The sequence below is a fragment of the Tupaia chinensis genome, unplaced genomic scaffold (genome assembly GCF_000334495.1).
Source record: "Tupaia chinensis unplaced genomic scaffold, TupChi_1.0 Scaffold000360_1, whole genome shotgun sequence".
Classification (NCBI taxonomy): Eukaryota; Metazoa; Chordata; class Mammalia; order Scandentia; family Tupaiidae; genus Tupaia; species Tupaia belangeri.
The window spans coordinates 2,541,729-2,559,505 of NW_006159856.1; the positions used below are offsets into that span (position 1 = coordinate 2,541,729).

At 41.2% G+C, this 17,777-nt stretch overlaps 1 protein-coding gene across 5 annotated transcripts in view; it reads left to right on the plus strand.

Annotated features, from left to right (window-relative positions):
• GRK4 (G protein-coupled receptor kinase 4) overlaps positions 1-17,777 on the plus strand; it is a 101,439-nt gene that overhangs the window by 32,460 nt on the left and 51,202 nt on the right. The window contains exons 5-7 of one of the 5 annotated variants that reach the window (XM_006152934.3): positions 6,278-6,378; positions 13,673-13,765; positions 15,724-15,787. In XM_006152934.3, the coding sequence (XP_006152996.1) occupies positions 6,278-6,378; positions 13,673-13,765; positions 15,724-15,787 (258 nt within the window). Of the gene's footprint in view, positions 1-6,277; positions 6,379-7,907; positions 8,008-8,487; positions 8,554-13,672; positions 13,766-15,723; positions 15,788-17,777 lie in introns of those variants that run through there. The other 4 variants (XM_027773592.1, XM_027773591.1, XM_027773590.1 and 1 more) reach the window with 4 other exon arrangements.

Sequence of the window (17,777 nt, forward strand, 5' to 3'; positions counted from 1 at the left end):
TTTACATATGCATTTACTGACTTACTTGTCAAGTCTTTGTTTTGTTCAGGTGAGGTGCACAATGCTTGAACTTGGATTTCTGTGTAGATACAATGGAGTTGGATGCTATTTCAGTGATAACACGATTACTTAGTCATTCGATAAATACGCATAGTTGTCATTTTATGTAAACTAGATTGTATTAGCGAGATGACCAAAAAACGCTTTGTCTTTTAAATGTTCAGCTCTCAGTATTATAACTGCTAACCAGATTTATTTTTACTACTCGAGTTACATATCTGTTTTTGTTGAATGCTTATTAAAAGTGATATATAACTTACCCCTGTGAGCTAGAGACTCACACAAATTACTGTCTCACTTTTCATTGCCCATCGTTGACAGTCATTCAGGGTGATACTTCCTGTCAGTTTTGTTTTAAAATGCATGTTGGATATGAAGGATATTATTTCTTTCTGTTTGACAAAAAGTGACAAAAAGTAACACAAAGAAGCGATGATAGTAGCATTTATAGAATCTGCATTCTGAATCACTTTTTTTAGTGTCTTTACCTTTTCAATGTTTGCTCATTTCTACACTTGTGTTTCCTATATGTAGGAGTGTTAGATTTATTTCTGAGTTGAACATTTGAATGTCTACTTACTAGTACAGTTTGAGTCAGGTCTCTCATGGTCAAAATATAGAGATCCTTGTAAAAGTGCGCATGCCGGGTGCGTGTGCGTGCGTGCCCAAGATCCCGAGAGGAGAATGGAAGAGAAGGGATTGTGGCATGACCAGCCCCCTGGGGGGTGATTTCTCACTTTCTGTCTCTCTCTCTCCAGCGAGTTCACACACCCTATAGAAAAAATCTCTCTAAGACAAAAAACTCATTGATTCACATCACCATTGTAGTTTTCCCCTCTTCTTATATTTTCTTTAGAAACAACAACAAAAATTTTGTTCTTTTGCATACTTAAACAGAGAACTCATTGAGGGACCAGCAGATGGCATAATGGTTACATTACTGGACTCCACTCACTTGTGTTTCAAGTCCTGGACCAGGTGGCTTAAACTCATGCTGGGCACGTGTGCGTGCGTGCCCAAGATACCAAGAGGAGAATGGAGGAGAGGGGATTGCGGCATGGCCATCCCCCCTGTGGGGTGTGATTTCTCACTTCCTGTCTCTCTCTCTCTTTCTTTCTCTCTCGTGCGCGTGCATGTGTGCGTAAGTGCACCTACCCTATAGCAAAAATCTCTCTTAAAGGTAGGGGGAGAACTCATTGAAATCACTTAGTCAAATTTGAATAACCCAGGATATACAAAGTACCTAAAAGTAAGGCATTTGTGTGTATGTATTCATTCTTGCATTTATTTATCCTGTCTCTCAAGCATTCTCAGTTTATTTTTAGTTTTCCTTTCAGGATTTCCAAATATTAAAATTCAGCCACATTTGAATTTACAATTTAAGAGTCATGAACAAAACCCTGTGGAATTTCTCCAATTTCCCAAATCATTATTTGAAATCAGTGAATATGGACCATATTAATAGAATAAGGTATATCCATAACTACATGATCACTTTTTTTTTTTTTTTTTTTAGGTTTTTGCTATAGGGTGGGTGTGCTTGCCAGAGAAAGAGGGAAAAGTGAGAAATCACCCCTTATGGGGGATGGCCATGCCATAGTCTATTCTCTTCTCTGGATTTTTGTGCATGCACACACATGTACCTGGTATATTTTTCTAGCTGCTGTTTCTGGACTAATCACAGAGTCAGCTATGTGAGACCCAGCACCTCACTCACTTCACTACCTGCTGGCTCAGAAAAAACATTTGACAATATCCACAGCTCTTTATAGTAAAAACACTCAACAAACTAGAAATGGAATGGAACTTCTCTGCCTGATAAATGATATCCACAAAATATTCAAAGCTAACATCATGCTTAAATGCAAAAGACTGGAAACTTTCCTCTAAGATTAGGAGTAAGACAAGGTTTTCCACTCTTACTATTTCCACTTAACTGGAGTTTCAACTTGAGATTTCTAGCCAGGTTAATTAGGCAAGAAAAAGGAATAAAAGTTACTTAGATTGGCAAGGAAGAAATAAAATTATCTCTATTTACAGATAATATGATCATGTATATAGAAAATCCCAATGATAAGCACACACACACACATACATACTACTAGAACTAATAAATGAGTTAAGCAAGGTTCAGGAGACTAGGTCACTATGCATTATTTAATTGTATTTCTATACGAGAGCAAAAAAATAGGATTTCTATTGGAATTAATAATTAAATAGCCTTGGGACCAAGTGAGAACATAATGGCTATGTCGCGGAACTCCCATGTAGTTGACTGCGGTGCGGTTCGAGTCCCAGACCTGGTGGCTTAAACTCACGCCGGGTGCGTGTGCATGCATGCCCAAGATCCCGAGAGGAGAATGGAGGAGAAGGGATTGCGGCATGACCATCCTCTCTGGGGGGGTGATTTCTCGCTTTCTGTCTCTCTGTCTCTCTCTCTCTTTCTGGAGAGCGTACATGCCCTATAGCAAAAACCTCTCCAAAAAAATTAAAAATAACAATAATAAATAAAATTAAATAATTATAAAAAAATAGAACCTTAATAGAATCAACCTGTATTTAGTTTCAAAAATGGTGATTTTTGGAGGGGAAATAGACTTCTAAGATACTGACCCTGTCTTCTAAGATTTTGGGGGTTTTTTCCTACTATCTCCAACACCTTGAGAATGTATACTTTTTGAGTAAATTAATGAGCAAACTCATTTTCTTCTTCTTTAATGTTGTAGGGCATGTTGGAGAATGAGAGTATTCCCCCCAAGGGGGGATAATCACACTACAGCTCTTTTTCCTCCATTTCTACATTTTGCCAGGATTTGCGGCATACACATACACCCAGCGTGTTTTTCAAGCTGCAGAGTTGGGAGTTGGACTGTGGTCATCCACATGGGATCTGGCTCCCAATGCACAGCATTTAGCCACTGTGCTATGGGGCCAGCCCCAGACTTGTTTTCTTAAATGGTAAAAGGAATAGGCCCATCTTAATGTTACTGTAGCCTTACTGCATAGAAAGAAACTGCATCCAAGCATCCAGAAGTGTGTGGTTAAAGTGTGGGTTTCTCACTTATTGCTGTAGGTCCACCAGCACTTTTTGTAATTTTCTGAAGCTCTTCCATCAGGGTTGTTGTGAGGATAAATTAGGTCATGTGTGTGTGTGTTTGTGTGTGTGTGTGTGTGTATCTTTTTCTTTTTCTTTTTCTTTTTTTGAGAGAGATTTTTGCTATAGGACACGCGAGCTCACTCGAGAGACAGAAGGCGAGAAATCATCTCCTGGGAGATGGCCATGCCACAATCCCTTCTTTTCCATCTTCCTCTCAGGATTTTGGGCACACATGTGCATGCACCCAGCATGAGTTTAAGCCTCCAGGAATGGTGCTCAAACTATGGTCTGCCATGTTGGAGTCCAGCAAGGTAACCATTACATTAACCACTGATCCCTTTTTTTTAGAGGTTTTTGCCTTAAGGTGCTTGCCAGAGAGAAAGAGAGACACACAGAAATAGTGAGAGGGAAAGTGAGAAATCACCCCTAAGAGGGGATGGCCATACAACAGTCCCTTCCCCTTCATTCTCCTCCCAGGATCTTGGACATACACACACACGTACCTGGCGTGATTTTGAGGCCACCAACTCTGGGACTTGAACCATGGTCAGCCATGTGAGAGTCCAGTGATGTAACTGTTATTATTAACTATAACAATATTATTATTTTAAAAAATTTAATTTGGCAGAGTTTATTTGAGGAAAACTTATTCAAATCAGGCAACCCACAGAACAGCTTCCATGAAACTCCCAACAGCCACATGATGGGGTAACATTTTTGTACAAGAAAGGGGAAGTGATGTACAAAAAAATGAGAATGAGGGAAGTAATTGGATTGGTTACAGCTCGATGTTTGCTTGCACGCGCGCAGTCTAAAGGGTGGGCTGTCTGTGACTGACTAAAGTGTGGCTGCTGTAAGTGGCTGTGACTTAGCAACTCGCTAAGAAGTGGATTTTCAAGTGAGGTTTTTGGATGGTTTACGGGAGCTCAGACATCTGAATACAGAGGTCATCTCAGGCCAATATAGCTTAGTTTAACAGTTTCTACCCTTGGTTGACCAAAACCTACGGAATTGGCACCACTCCCTGTCACTTTCATACATGACTTTTTCTTGCTCTCAGCATAGAATTCACAGTCAGTGTAGAATTTTCTAATTTCCTCTGGTCTCAGGCATGATATTCACAAGTTACGGTGTCAAGTAAGTTGAACAGGTTTTTTTTCCCTCTGTGTTTTTACTGATCTGGTTGAAGCGAGACCATTCAGCATTTGATAAATACCTGCATACGGAACATTTAAGATTTGAGAAGAGACAGCGTGCCAGGGAGTATTATTCTTTTTTTGTGTGTATTTCTATCAGTATTTCAGCTTCTTTGATGAAATAGCTACTTCAATTTATGGAAAACAGAAAATTTGTTATGGTAGCTAGGCTATACCACAGTAAGAAACCAGTACGGAATGCACTTATTCCTAATTATAAATTACTGTGCAGCTGAACATAATGTGGGCATTTTTTTCCCATTAAATCTGTGCACAATAGCTTTCTCAAATGTTTTCTTTTTTTAGAATCCTCTAAATGAGGACTAAAGAGAATGGGGAATTGGTACATGGGGACACTGTACATGGAATGTCAAGAGGTATCACCTTTTTGGAAGTCAGTTTCAGAATAATTATGTGTTTAAAATGCATGTACCTGGGGACCAGCAAGTGGTGTGGCGGTTAGGGGCTGGACTCCACATGACTAATTGCTTATTAAGTCCCAGACCTAGCAGTTTGAAAATCACACCAGGTGTGTGTGTGTGTGTGTGTGTGCGTGCGCGTGCGTGTGTGCGCTTGCATACCCAAAGTCCTGACAGAAGAATGAAGGAGAAGAGATTGTGGTATAGCTGTCCTCCATGGAGGTGGAAGGTGGGTGATGATTTCTCACTTTCCCTCTCTCTGTCTCTGTCTCTTTCCTGTGAATGCACACAGCTTATGGAGGGAAAAAAAACTTCAGTAAATTAATTAATTAAATGTGTGTATCTGGCCCAACCGTGGTACCACAGTAGTAGAGCAGTGCTCTGCAATCCTGGAGTCACAGGGAACGTTGATGCTCAGTACCTGATGTAGTGGGCACACATGTTAGTGCCTGTGATCCTGGCTAGCAAGGAAGGCTGGGGGAGGATCATATCATGACACCCTTTGAGGGTGTTCGTCTTTTTTTTTTTATCATGAAATAAATAAATAAACTTTAAAAAAAAAAAAAAGTATGCTGGGCCAGTGGGTAGCATGATTGTTAAGGTGCTAGATTCCACATGACTGTGTGGTTCACATCGCAGACCTGGTGACTTGAAAAACACACTGATCACATGTGCATGCCACAGATCCTGAGAGGAGAATGGAAGGGAAGGGGCTGTGGTGTGGCCATCCCCCCAGGAAGATGATTTCTCACTTTCTTTCTCTTTCTGTTTCTCTCCAGTGAGTACACGTACCCTATAGCAAAAATCTAGGGGAAAAAATAGTGTGTATCCTTTAAGTTAGTAATTTTATTTTTAGTTTTTATTTTTCATAGGACTCTCAATATAGCCTAGAAAATAAATGTATAGAGATGCTCATGGCAGTGGTAATTGCAGTGGGGGAATCTGCAACTGGAATGTTTAATAGATGCTGATAAACTCATCACTAGAAAACCATGCGGTCACTGAAGAAAATGTGGTAGCTCTATAGATGTGCTTGGACTGCTTCCACCTCGTGGTTACTGTTTTTTGTTTGTTTGTTTGTTTGTTTTAAGCATTGTCCAGGACTTGAACTGCAGTCCTTGCCATGTGGGAATCCAGCCACCTTAACCTTCACACCACCTGTGGACGCCTTTTGTTATTGTTAAGTGAACTGCTACAGTGAACCTAGCTGTGTGACTATCTCTTTAGGATGCTACTGTAATGAACAAGGGTATGCAGAGCTCTCTTCAAGAACCTGCTTTCTGTTCTGTGTGTGCTTTGATATGTGTAGGAAAAGTTCCCAAGGGCAGACAATAGGCTGAATTCTGGAGGATAGGATCGGGGTGGAGAGTGCAGGTGGCACTTTGACTTGTTATTTCATACACTTACTGTTTTCATTTTTTTAAAAGTATAAACATTAGGGTCTGTTTACAACTGGTAAACTATGAAATCACTAATCATTTTGTATATGGTTTGTGCTTTATTAGGTAGCAGCTCCTTTACCAAAAATACCTCCAAATGTTGTGAGAGAATGTAGATCAAGACTGAACCAAAACCATTCCAAAAAAGTCTTTGAAGAATGCACTCGGTAAGAATTCGTGCCTAGCCTACACTATTATCTGTGGCCAGTCCAAAGCAGAGGGCTTACAGGAGGTTTCTCTGTGTGAGACAAGTTCTCACTGGAGTACTTTCTAAGTCAAAGTTATTCCCACAACCAGCAAGAGGTGACCGAGGAGGAACAATGATATATACATAAATGGCACAACTCAAACAGGTGTTGAGCCCCCTAGCATCCCTATGATGGCTCTGGGTCCTCCTGGCTCAGCTTTCCAAAAACTTGTGTTTAGGATGAAAAAATACATCTTCTTTGGATCTAGGTATTCAATTAAAGTGTCTTTTTTTTTTTTTTTAATCTTTGCCATATGAACAGAAAAATTCTAAGAACACTTAAGTGAAATTCTGCTTCCCTGTGATTGCAGAAGAATGGTTGCTGAGGTGATCAGGTGTAAAATGTGTAGGGCTTGCTCAGTACCTGATGTAGTGGGCACACATGTTAGTGCCTGTGATCCTGGCTAGCAAGGAAGGCTGGGGGAGGATCATATCATGACACCCTTTGAGGGTGTTCGTCTTTTTTTTTTTATCATGAAATAAATAAATAAACTTTAAAAAAAAAAAAAAGTATGCTGGGCCAGTGGGTAGCATGATTGTTAAGGTGCTAGATTCCACATGACTGTGTGGTTCACATCTCAGACCTGGTGACTTGAAAAACACACTGACTACATGTGCATGCCACAGATCCTGAGAGGAGAATGGAAGGGAAGGGGCTGTGGTGTGGCCATCCCCCCAGGAAGATGATTTCTCACTTTCTTTCTCTTTCTGTTTCTCTCCAGTGAGTACACGTACCCTATAGCAAAAATCTAGGGGAAAAAATAGTGTGTATCCTTTAAGTTAGTAATTTTATTTTTAGTTTTTATTTTTCATAGGACTCTCAATATAGCCTAGAAAATAAATGTATAGAGATGCTCATGGCAGTGGTAATTGCAGTGGGGGAATCTGCAACTGGAATGTTTAATAGATGCTGATAAACTCATCACTAGAAAACCATGCGGTCACTGAAGAAAATGTGGTAGCTCTATAGATGTGCTTGGACTGCTTCCACCTCGTGGTTACTGTTTTTTGTTTGTTTGTTTGTTTGTTTTAAGCATTGTCCAGGACTTGAACTGCAGTCCTTGCCATGTGGGAATCCAGCCACCTTAACCTTCACACCACCTGTGGACGCCTTTTGTTATTGTTAAGTGAACTGCTACAGTGAACCTAGCTGTGTGACTATCTCTTTAGGATGCTACTGTAATGAACAAGGGTATGCAGAGCTCTCTTCAAGAACCTGCTTTCTGTTCTGTGTGTGCTTTGATATGTGTAGGAAAAGTTCCCAAGGGCAGACAATAGGCTGAATTCTGGAGGATAGGATCGGGGTGGAGAGTGCAGGTGGCACTTTGACTTGTTATTTCATACACTTACTGTTTTCATTTTTTTAAAACTATAAGCATTAGGGTCTGTTTACAACTGGCAAACTATGAAATCACTAATCATTTTGTATATGGTTTGTGCTTTATTAGGTAGCAGCTCCTTTACCAAAAATACCTCCAAATGTTGTGAGAGAATGTAGATCAAGACTGAACCAAAACCATTCCAAAAAAGTCTTTGAAGAATGCACTCGGTAAGAATTCGTGCCTAGCCTACACTATTATCTGTGGCCAGTCCAAAGCAGAGGGCTTACAGGAGGTTTCTCTGTGTGAGACAAGTTCTCACTGGAGTACTTTCTAAGTCAAAGTTATTCCCACAACCAGCAAGAGGTGACCGAGGAGGAACAATGATATATACATAAATGGCACAACTCAAACAGGTGTTGAGCCCCCTAGCATCCCTATGATGGCTCTGGGTCCTCCTGGCTCAGCTTTCCAAAAACTTGTGTTTAGGATGAAAAAATACATCTTCTTTGGATCTAGGTATTCAATTAAAGTGTCTTTTTTTTTTTTTTTAATCTTTGCCATATGAACAGAAAAATTCTAAGAACACTTAAGTGAAATTCTGCTTCCCTGTGATTGCAGAAGAATGGTTGCTGAGGTGATCAGGTGTAAAATGTGTAGGGCTTTGTATATTTATGCAAATAGCCACTTATTTCACAGAGAAGGAAACCGAGGCCCAGGTAGCCATGGGAAAGCTTGTCCTTTGCTCTGAGAACAAGTGAAGTGACATATTCATTGTGCGTATAAAAGATTGCTCTGGATGCGACTTAGAGAATGGTTTGAGGGGAGGGATGATTGAGTCCAAGAGACCTTAGAAGCTTTTGCAGTCATTCAGGCAATGGTGACCTGGACTAGAGAAATAACAGTGATATTTGAGGTAAATATCAGGACCTGAGAGACATTTAGGAGGCTAGTGGACAGCAGACTATACACTCATGGGGACACGTCGAATTTTAAGTGTGTTTCAGTCAACTAAGCAAAGCTGAGAGGGAGACAGCTGCATCCTGAGTATTCACCTGACAGCCATGGGAGACTGGATTTGGAAGCCATAACCCATATTGGGGTGTGATTGAGGCCATGGCGGCAGAGCACAGGTCCAGGGAGTGTGGGCAGCATGACAAAGAGTTGAGGAAGAAAGCCTGCAGCCCATGTCCACCTTTTCTTGTCCATCACTCTTCAACTCATGCAGTCTGGTTCACTCCCCTCCCATGGTTCCACTGAGATCATTGGTAACCTGAGCTGGAGGCATGTTGGTGGAGAGAGGGAACAGATGCCGGACTATGTGAGTTGAAGAATAATGCAAGGTAAAGAGGCCACAGCCCGGTCCTAAGAAAGGCCATATTCCGGGGCAGATGAGAGGTCAGGGCTGGAGGTCCTCAGGAGAGTGGACATGGTAGTTGCTGCTATAGGGAATAGGTCCCACAAAAGTAGAAATTCTATTTTTGGCTCATATGCTAGTATTTTTGTTGTTGTTTTGGGTTTTTTGTTTGCTGGTTTGTTTTTGGCTATAGAACACATGTGTTTGTCAGAGAGGAAGACAGACAGAGATAGAGAAAGTGAGAAATCATCCCCCAGGGGGTATGGCTACACTGCAATCCTTTTTCTCCCTTTTTCTCTCCAGATTTTGGGCACACATGCACACATACCTGGCATGTTTTCTCTTCTTTTTTTTTTTTTTTTTTTTTGGGGGGTTTTTTTGTTACAGGGCATGGGGCGTGGCCAGACAGAGAAAGACAGAGAAAGACAGAGAGACAGAAAGTGAGAAATCACCCCCTCCCTCCCCGAGGGGATGGCCACGCTGCAATCCCTTCTCCTCCATTCTCCTCTCAGGATCTTGGGCGGGTGCGCACGCACACGCGCCCGGCGTGAGTTTAAGCCGCCGGGTCTGGGACCTGATCTGCGATCGACTACATGGGAGTCCAGCGACATAGCCATTATCCTAACTGCTAGTCCCATGCCTGGCATGTTTTCAAGTTGCTGGGCCTGAGACTTGAAGGACACAGTTAGCCATATGTGCCTTAACTACCACACTACTGGCTGGCCCTGTGCTAGTATTTTTCAAGTTCTTTCCTATGTATTCTAGGACTTGAGGAAGTTTCAAAACTTTTGTCTTGTCTTAAGTGGGACAAGATGTGTTAAGTGGGACACCAGACCACAAAGAGTTGAATCCATTTATTCATTAAGCAGATAGTTATTACAAACTTATTATGTGCTAAGCACTGTCCTGGGTACTTGAATTACATCGACAGACATGACCATCTTCCTGTGTTCAGGTGGCTCACGTGCAGCAGGAAAGGCTCACCTAGACCTGCGTGACTGGAGTGTGATGGGATTTGGTCTGGAGCATCTGATGCTGTTACAAAGTTGCATACTTAAAATAAAAACCAAGGACCTGGCCACACTAGCACAAAAAGCTGAGTTTGTTTATGTGGGTTATACTTTTAAAATATAAGACACAAATGTCCCAGTGTTGCTTAAAACTATGATGCCATCACGTGTCTTATGGCCTCTGGAGAACCCAAGTTTTAAGAAGGCACAAATATTTTAGCCTTTTTTTGTTTTTGTTTGTTTGTTTGTTTGTTTTTTAATTTTCACCAGAAGGTCCATGAGTTCACTGGAGAGAGACAAGAAAGCATCCCCAGGGGTAATGGTCACACCACGATCCCATCTCCATATCTTCCTCCTTTTGGAATTGCACATGCACCCTGAGTGTTTTTTCAAGGTACTGGGTCCAAGATATGAACCATATGGTCAGTCATGTGGGATCCAACTGCCTTAGGCCCCAGGCCATGGACTGGCCCAGTGCTGGTATTATTATATAGTGTCATTGAATAAAAAGGCGCATATGTATTAGCATCGTCATGAATATAGTATTGTGTTAAATAAAAAGACACATATATTTAGCATTATTAGAGATAATAGTGTCATTATTGACTAAAAAGACACATATATCTTAGCATTATTATATAGTGTCTTGATTGGATAAAAAGGCACATAACTTATTAGTATTGTTACAGATAATTTCATTATTGAACACACTGAAAAGGTCTTGGGACCCACTAGGATCCTTATTTTGAAAATCACTTTCTATAACATTAATCGATCCAGAACATATGAATAACTTTTTACAAAATAAAGTGAAGCAGAACTCAAGTGACTTGCTCAGAATTCTAAAAATCAATGGGATAATGGCCAAAGCTTCTTCGGTTCTGGATCTACTAGCAATTTCCCAAATAAACCCTGGTCTTTTCCTATTAGACTTTTGTCCATACTTGGTATACCTTTTTCTTCTTCTTTGGACAACTTTTACTTTGGCTCCAACATCACTTTCTTCAGATGTGTCCCAAATGCCTCTTTTCCCAGAGCAAGTGTTCTTTTTTTCTTTAGAATTATTTTATTTAATTTTATTTATTTATTTATTTAAGTTTGACCAGAGATGGAAAGAGAAAGAGAAAGTGAGAAAGAAAGCCACCAGGTCTAGGACTCGAACCATGGTTGGCCATGTGGAGACCAACACCCTTAACTACCATGCCACCTGCTGGCCCCAAGTACAGTTTATTATTAATAATACGGTTTACATGTACTATTTAAGATAAAGGTATTTTGCAACGATTCTTGGAGATGTAATGTACAGTGCATGTACATTAATACTTACCTTCTATTTATGAACTGTTGCTCCCTATTTTGTTGTATTTATTATTATTATTTTAATTTGACCAGAGAAAGTGAGAAAGCAAGCTGCCATGTCCGGGATTCAAACCAGGGTTGACCATGTAGGAGTCCAGTGCCCTTTACCACCTACCGACTCCCCCCAGAGCAAGTGTTCTGTACAAACTCTGCATAGTTAGAATACTTTGGCTGTACTATTGTCTTACAGCTAATTTGTCAGTCTCCTAAGCTATCAGATTCCTCAGCATATGGCTTAATTTGACATTTTCCCTCCAGTAACAGTGCTTGCGGTCTGCTCAGTAAACACTGTAAATAACAGGCTGTATTCTGTTCCTCATCTACTCCCCAAGTAAGAGCTTTATTATGTCTGTAATAAATGTGTAAGAAAAAACTAAGAGGTATGATTGATGGTATAAAAATTTCTTCAAGAAGTATGTAGCATAAGGTAACTTATTTGGTGGTGTATTTTCAAGGTCAAAAAGGGTTTTTCTGGGAACCAGCAGTTAGCGTAATGGCTATGTCGCTGGACTCCCACGTAGTCGACCGCGGTTCGCGTCCCGGACCCAGTGGCTTAAATCTCACGCCGGGCGCGTGTGCGTGCATGCCCAAGATCCCGAGAGGAGAATGGAGGAGAAGGGATTGCAGCGTGCCCATCCCCCCTGGGGGGGGATTTCTCGCTTTCTGTCTCTATGTCTCTCTCTGTCTGTCTGGCGAGCGCACGCGCCCTACAGTGAAAATCTCTCAAAAAGAAAAAAGGGTTTTTCTGGGAACCAGCAGTTAGCGTAATGGCTATGTCGCTGGACTCCCACGTAGTCGACCGCGGTTCGCGTCCCGGACCCAGTGGCTTAAATCTCACGCCGGGCGCGTGTGCGTGCATGCCCAAGATCCCGAGAGGAGAATGGAGGAGAAGGGATTGCAGCGTGCCCATCCCCCCTGGGGGGGGATTTCTCGCTTTCTGTCTCTATGTCTCTCTCTGTCTGTCTGGCGAGCGCACGCGCCCTACAGTGAAAATCTCTCAAAAATAAAAAAGGGTTTTTCTTTTTTCATACTAGCATTTTAGTCTATTTATTTATTTCTTTATTTTGAGAGATTTTTGCTATAGGGCACTTGCATGTGCTGGAGAAACAGATAGAAGGCAAGAAATCACCCTCCAGGGGATGACCATGCCGCAACCCCTTCTCCTTCATTCTCCTCTCAGGTTTTTGGTCATGCATGCACATGGTCCCAGTGTGAGTTTCAAGCCACCAGGTCCAGGACTTGAATTGCAGAGGGCCCATGTGGGAGTCCAGCAAGGTAACTACAAGGTAACTATTATGCCATTTGCCAGACCTGAACCTGGTTTATTTTTTTATTTTATTTTTTTTTAGTTTGCTGTTGGGCACAGGTGCTTGCCGGAGAGAGAGATACAGAGAGAGAGAAGTATAGAGAGAGGGAAAGGGGAAATTACCCTTCAGAGGAGATGGCCATGGTGCAGTCCCGTCTCCATTTTCCTCTCAGAATTTTGAGTATGCATGCACACATGCCTGGAATGTTTTTCTTTTTCTTTTTTTTAAATTTAATTTTATTTATTCATTCATTTATTTTATTTTGACCAGAGACACACACACCACACAGAGTGAGAAAGCAAGCCACCAGGTCTGGGACTCAAACCGTGGTCAGCCATGTGGGAATATCCAGCACCTTAACCACCATGCCACCTGCTGGTCCCACCTAGAATGTTTTTTAAGCTGTTGAGTCTGAGATTTGAACCACTCTTTAGGCTGTGTGGGATCCAGACGTCTTAGCCTCCATCCCACTTACTGGCCCACACCTAGTCTTTTGTTGTTGTTGGTTGTCAGAGGGAGTATGCTCACCAGAGAGAGACAGAGAGACAGAGAGAGGGAGAGGGAGAAGTTACCCCTAATGTGGCATGGTCATGCTACAATCCTTTCTCCTCCATTTCTCCATCCTGTTTGGATTTGGGACACACATGGACATATGCCCAGCTTGTTTTCCAAGCTGCTGAGGCTGAAATTCAAACCACAGTTGGCCATGTGGGATCTGGCTTTCCTTAACCACTAGGCCATAGGGTCTGAACCTCATTCTAGTCTTATTTGCAAAATGTTTACAGTTTTTTTCCTGGAACAGGTGGTTGTTTTAATATTGTAGTGCAACAAATGTGTATAATTGCATAAAATCTTTTTCTAGAGTTGTCCATAAATATTTAAGTGGAAAACCTTTTCAAGAATACCAAGAAAGCCCACATTTTTCTCGATTTTTACAATGGAAATATTTGGAAAGGTAGGTTCTAATTTAAAACTGAATGAAACATGTATCAACTTCTCATAATGCAAACTGGATTGTTCTATACTTTTCTATCTGCCAAAATACTATTAGAATCTTGAGTTTTATGTGGCATTTTTGTACAAAAGTTAATGCATTAATATTTATTACACAGTTTCTTCTGATTCAGTTGACTCTATTCTCTTCGTTTTATTTTATTTATTATTTTTTTAAGAGTGATTTTCCTATAGGGCATGTACACTCACTAGAGATAGAGACAGAAGGCGAAAAATCACCCCCGGGGGGATGGCCACACTGCAGTCCCTTCCCTTCCATTCTCCTCTTGGGATTTTGGGCACACACGCACACACCATGAGTTTTAAGTTGCTGCTTCTGGGACTTGAACTGTGGTCAACTACATGGGAGTCTGGCAACATAACCATTATGCCATCTGCTGTTCCTGACCCTGTTCTCTCTTTTTAAAAGGCCATTTGCACTGTTGGAGTAGTGATTAGAATATAAACATATTTTAGATTTACAGTGATTTAATATGACATAGCAGTTAAGACTTGCAGTCCGAGTTCCTGTGCAGCCTCTTACTCTCTGTGTAGCCCTGGGCTTATTTAGCCTTTATGAGCTTCAGATCCTTGTTCTGTAAAATAAAGGTAATTATAGAATCTATCCTATTGGACTGTTACTGGGATTACCTAGGAGATCTGTAAAATGCTTAACACAATGTTCGATACACAAAATAAGTCCTCAAAAAGTGTTAGCTGTGGGTCAGCCCTGTGGCCAAATGGTTAATGGAACTGGATGCCACATGACTATGTGGTTTGAATCCCAGCTTCAGGGGCTTGAAAAACATGCCTGGCACATGTGTGTGCATGCCTCAAATTCCAACAGTTTGGAGAAATGGAGAAGGGATTGAGTGATCATACCCCATAGGGGGTGCTTCCTTCTTCTTTCTCTCTGTCTCTATCTCTGGCAAGCACACGTGCCCTCTAGCAAATTTTTAAAAAAAGTTTTAAAGTGTTAGCTACTACTAGATTAATGTTATTATTACAATTATCAGTTGATTCAATTTCTAGTTCTAGCTCACACTTTTTTTTGAGACATTAGGTTTAAACATCTTCTCTGAGGTTCTTTTTCAAAGGATAGATATTGCATTATACAGGGATTTCAAAATATTCACAGAAAAATGAAAACAGACTACAAATTTACTTTTTGTTGCAAAAAATTTTTTGTAATCCATGCATAATTTCATAATACAAAATTTCCATAAACTTTTTGGAGATCCCACATATGTCATTTTCCTCAACAGCTTTCTGACAGGCTCAGAGAGGTGTGCTGAATATTCTGCCATGAGTTGGGACCAGCAGTTAGCGTAATGGCTATGTCACTGGACTCCCACGTAGTCAACCGTGGTTTGAGTCCTGGACCCCGTGCCTTAAAACTCATGCCAGGCCTGTGTGCGTGCGTGCCCAAGATCCCGAGAGGAGAATGGAGGAGAAGGGATTGCAGCGTGACCATCCCCCCTTGGGGGTGATTTCTCGCTTTCTATCTCTCTGTCTCTCTCTGTCTGTCTGGCGAGTGCACGCACCCTATAGTGAAAATCTCTCCAAAAAAAAAAAAAAAAAAGATTCTGCCATGAGTTATATGCAAACATTTCCCAGTGTGTGCGAACTGCAAACCTGTTTTTCATTAGTAAGGATTGTTGTACTGCTGTGCATCTTGCCTCAGTGTTTCCAGCATTTTCCATGTGCTTCAGTGAGCACAAAGATTCTGGTGGGGCAAGCACAAAATTGTCCCGCTAGAGAAAGCTACAGTGCCTGAACACAGACATCCACTGACCTGGGCGTATCCTATGAGCAACATGGTGCAATAAATAAGGCTAAGACAAGGCTGGGTAGATTTTTCTGTTTTAAAATAACAATGCAATGTGAGACCTGAAACTTTTTTTTTTTATTATTGATTAGGCAACCAGTAACAAAGAACACATTTAGACATTACAGAGTTCTAGGAAAAGGAGGATTTGGAGAGGTGAGTAAGGAATGTCAGCTGTAAGTAGTACTTCTAAGAGACAACAAGGTCATGGAAAGAGGTGGGCTTCAGGTAAAGTACCAACTTTACCAGTACGTGTATTTCCTTAATGTGTTTTGCCAGCTGTGAGAATTAAGATGGAACTGTAAACAAAAGGTATTTTGCTACCGTGTTTGTTTGTTTTCGTTTTTTTGCTATAGGGCATGTGTGCTCATGAGGGTGGAGGGGGTTTGGAAAAGTGAAAGAGAGAAAGAACATGAGAAATTAACCCCCCTCTCAGGGGAGATGGCCATCCCACAATCCCTTCTCCCCTACTCTTAGTATTTGGGGCACATATGTGCACTCACACATAGTTTGTTTTTGAGCAGCCAGGTCTGGGACCTGAACAGTGTTATTGGCCATGCGGGATCCAGCTACCTTAACCACTATACCACCTGGCTGAGCCACTCCCAGGTTTCTGTATCTTTGTGGCTCTTCACCTTCTATTTCATATGTTTGATAAAAGCTGTTTTCCCATACTCAGTGCTCAAGTCAGTCAGTTTGTTTGGGTTAAAAGATTTTGTTTTAGGACCAGCAAATGGCATAATGGTTACATTGCTGGACTCCCATGTAATCGACTATGGTTCGAGTCCTGGACCCAGTAGCTTAAAACTCACTCCGAGTGTGTGTCTGTGTGTGCCCTAAATCTCGAGAGGAGATAGGAGGAGAAGGATTGCGGCATGCCCATTTCCCCAGGGGTGATTTCTCGCTTTCTGTCTCTCTGTCTCTCCCAGTCTCTTGGCAAGCACACATGCCCTATAGCAAAAATCTCTCAAAACAAAGCAAACAAACAAAAAAGTTATGCCAGGTCCCTGTGTATGCATGCCTGAAATCCTGAGAGGAGAATGGAGGAGAAGAGATTGCGGCATGCCCATTTCCCCAGGGGTGATTTCTCGCTTTCTGTCTCTCTGTTTCTCTCTATTTGGCGAATGCATGAGCCCTATAGCAAAAATCTCTCAAAACAAAGCAAACAAACAAAAAAGTTATGCCAGGTCCCTGTGTATGCATGCCTGAAATCCTGAGAGGAGAATGGAGAAGAGATTGCGGCATGGCCTTCCCTCCTGGAGGGCGATTTCTTGCTGTCTCTGTCTCTCTGGTGAGTACATGCACTATACTGGGAAAACCTCTTTCTTTCCTTTTTTTTTTAAGGATTATTTTTTATTTAACTTTATTTATTTATTTATTTATTTAAATTTTACCAGAGAGGGACAGAGAGAAAGAGAGAGAGAAAGTAAGAAAGAAAGCCACCAGGTCTGGGACTCAAAACGCAGTTGGCCATGTGGGATTCCAGCACCCTTAACCACCATGCCTCCTGTCAGCCCCCACGTAGTACATTATTAAATATGCTTATTTAACTTGACTGTGATTGAACATATATGTAGCTCGCTCCTATATTAAAAGGTGGAAATGTACATTTGGAAAAATCCTCACAGATTTATGAGGGATGGTTATAATATGATGGCTCTCCTAGAAGGAGACCACTGTGGTAGGTAGAGAGAGATGAACATGGAGTTCTGGTTGGCTGATTTAAAGAGATGTTAATTACCTCAGTTGTCATCTACAGTGACATATTCAGTTCAAGAATTTATAAATTTCCAAGATCCAGGAGAGCTGGTGGAGAATTAACATGTATGTCTGAGTCAGCAGCAAGTTATATTCTTTCTGGTGAGCACGTGCACCTTTGGCAAATTAAACAATTAAAAAAAATTTTTTTAAAAGCAGTTTACACTGCCTGGATGTGATTTAAATCATTCATACTGCTAAATTCCACTTTGAAGCAAAAGCCTCCAGCATTGTCTTAAAAAGTAATTAGAAAGTTAGTATATATATGGTAATATCTGACTTGATTAATATGCACTGTATTCATACTGGGAAAAATCATGTCATATACTCTAAATGTTGTAAAAAAATTTTTTTTGAGAGGTTTTTGCTATAGGGCGCGTGCACTTGC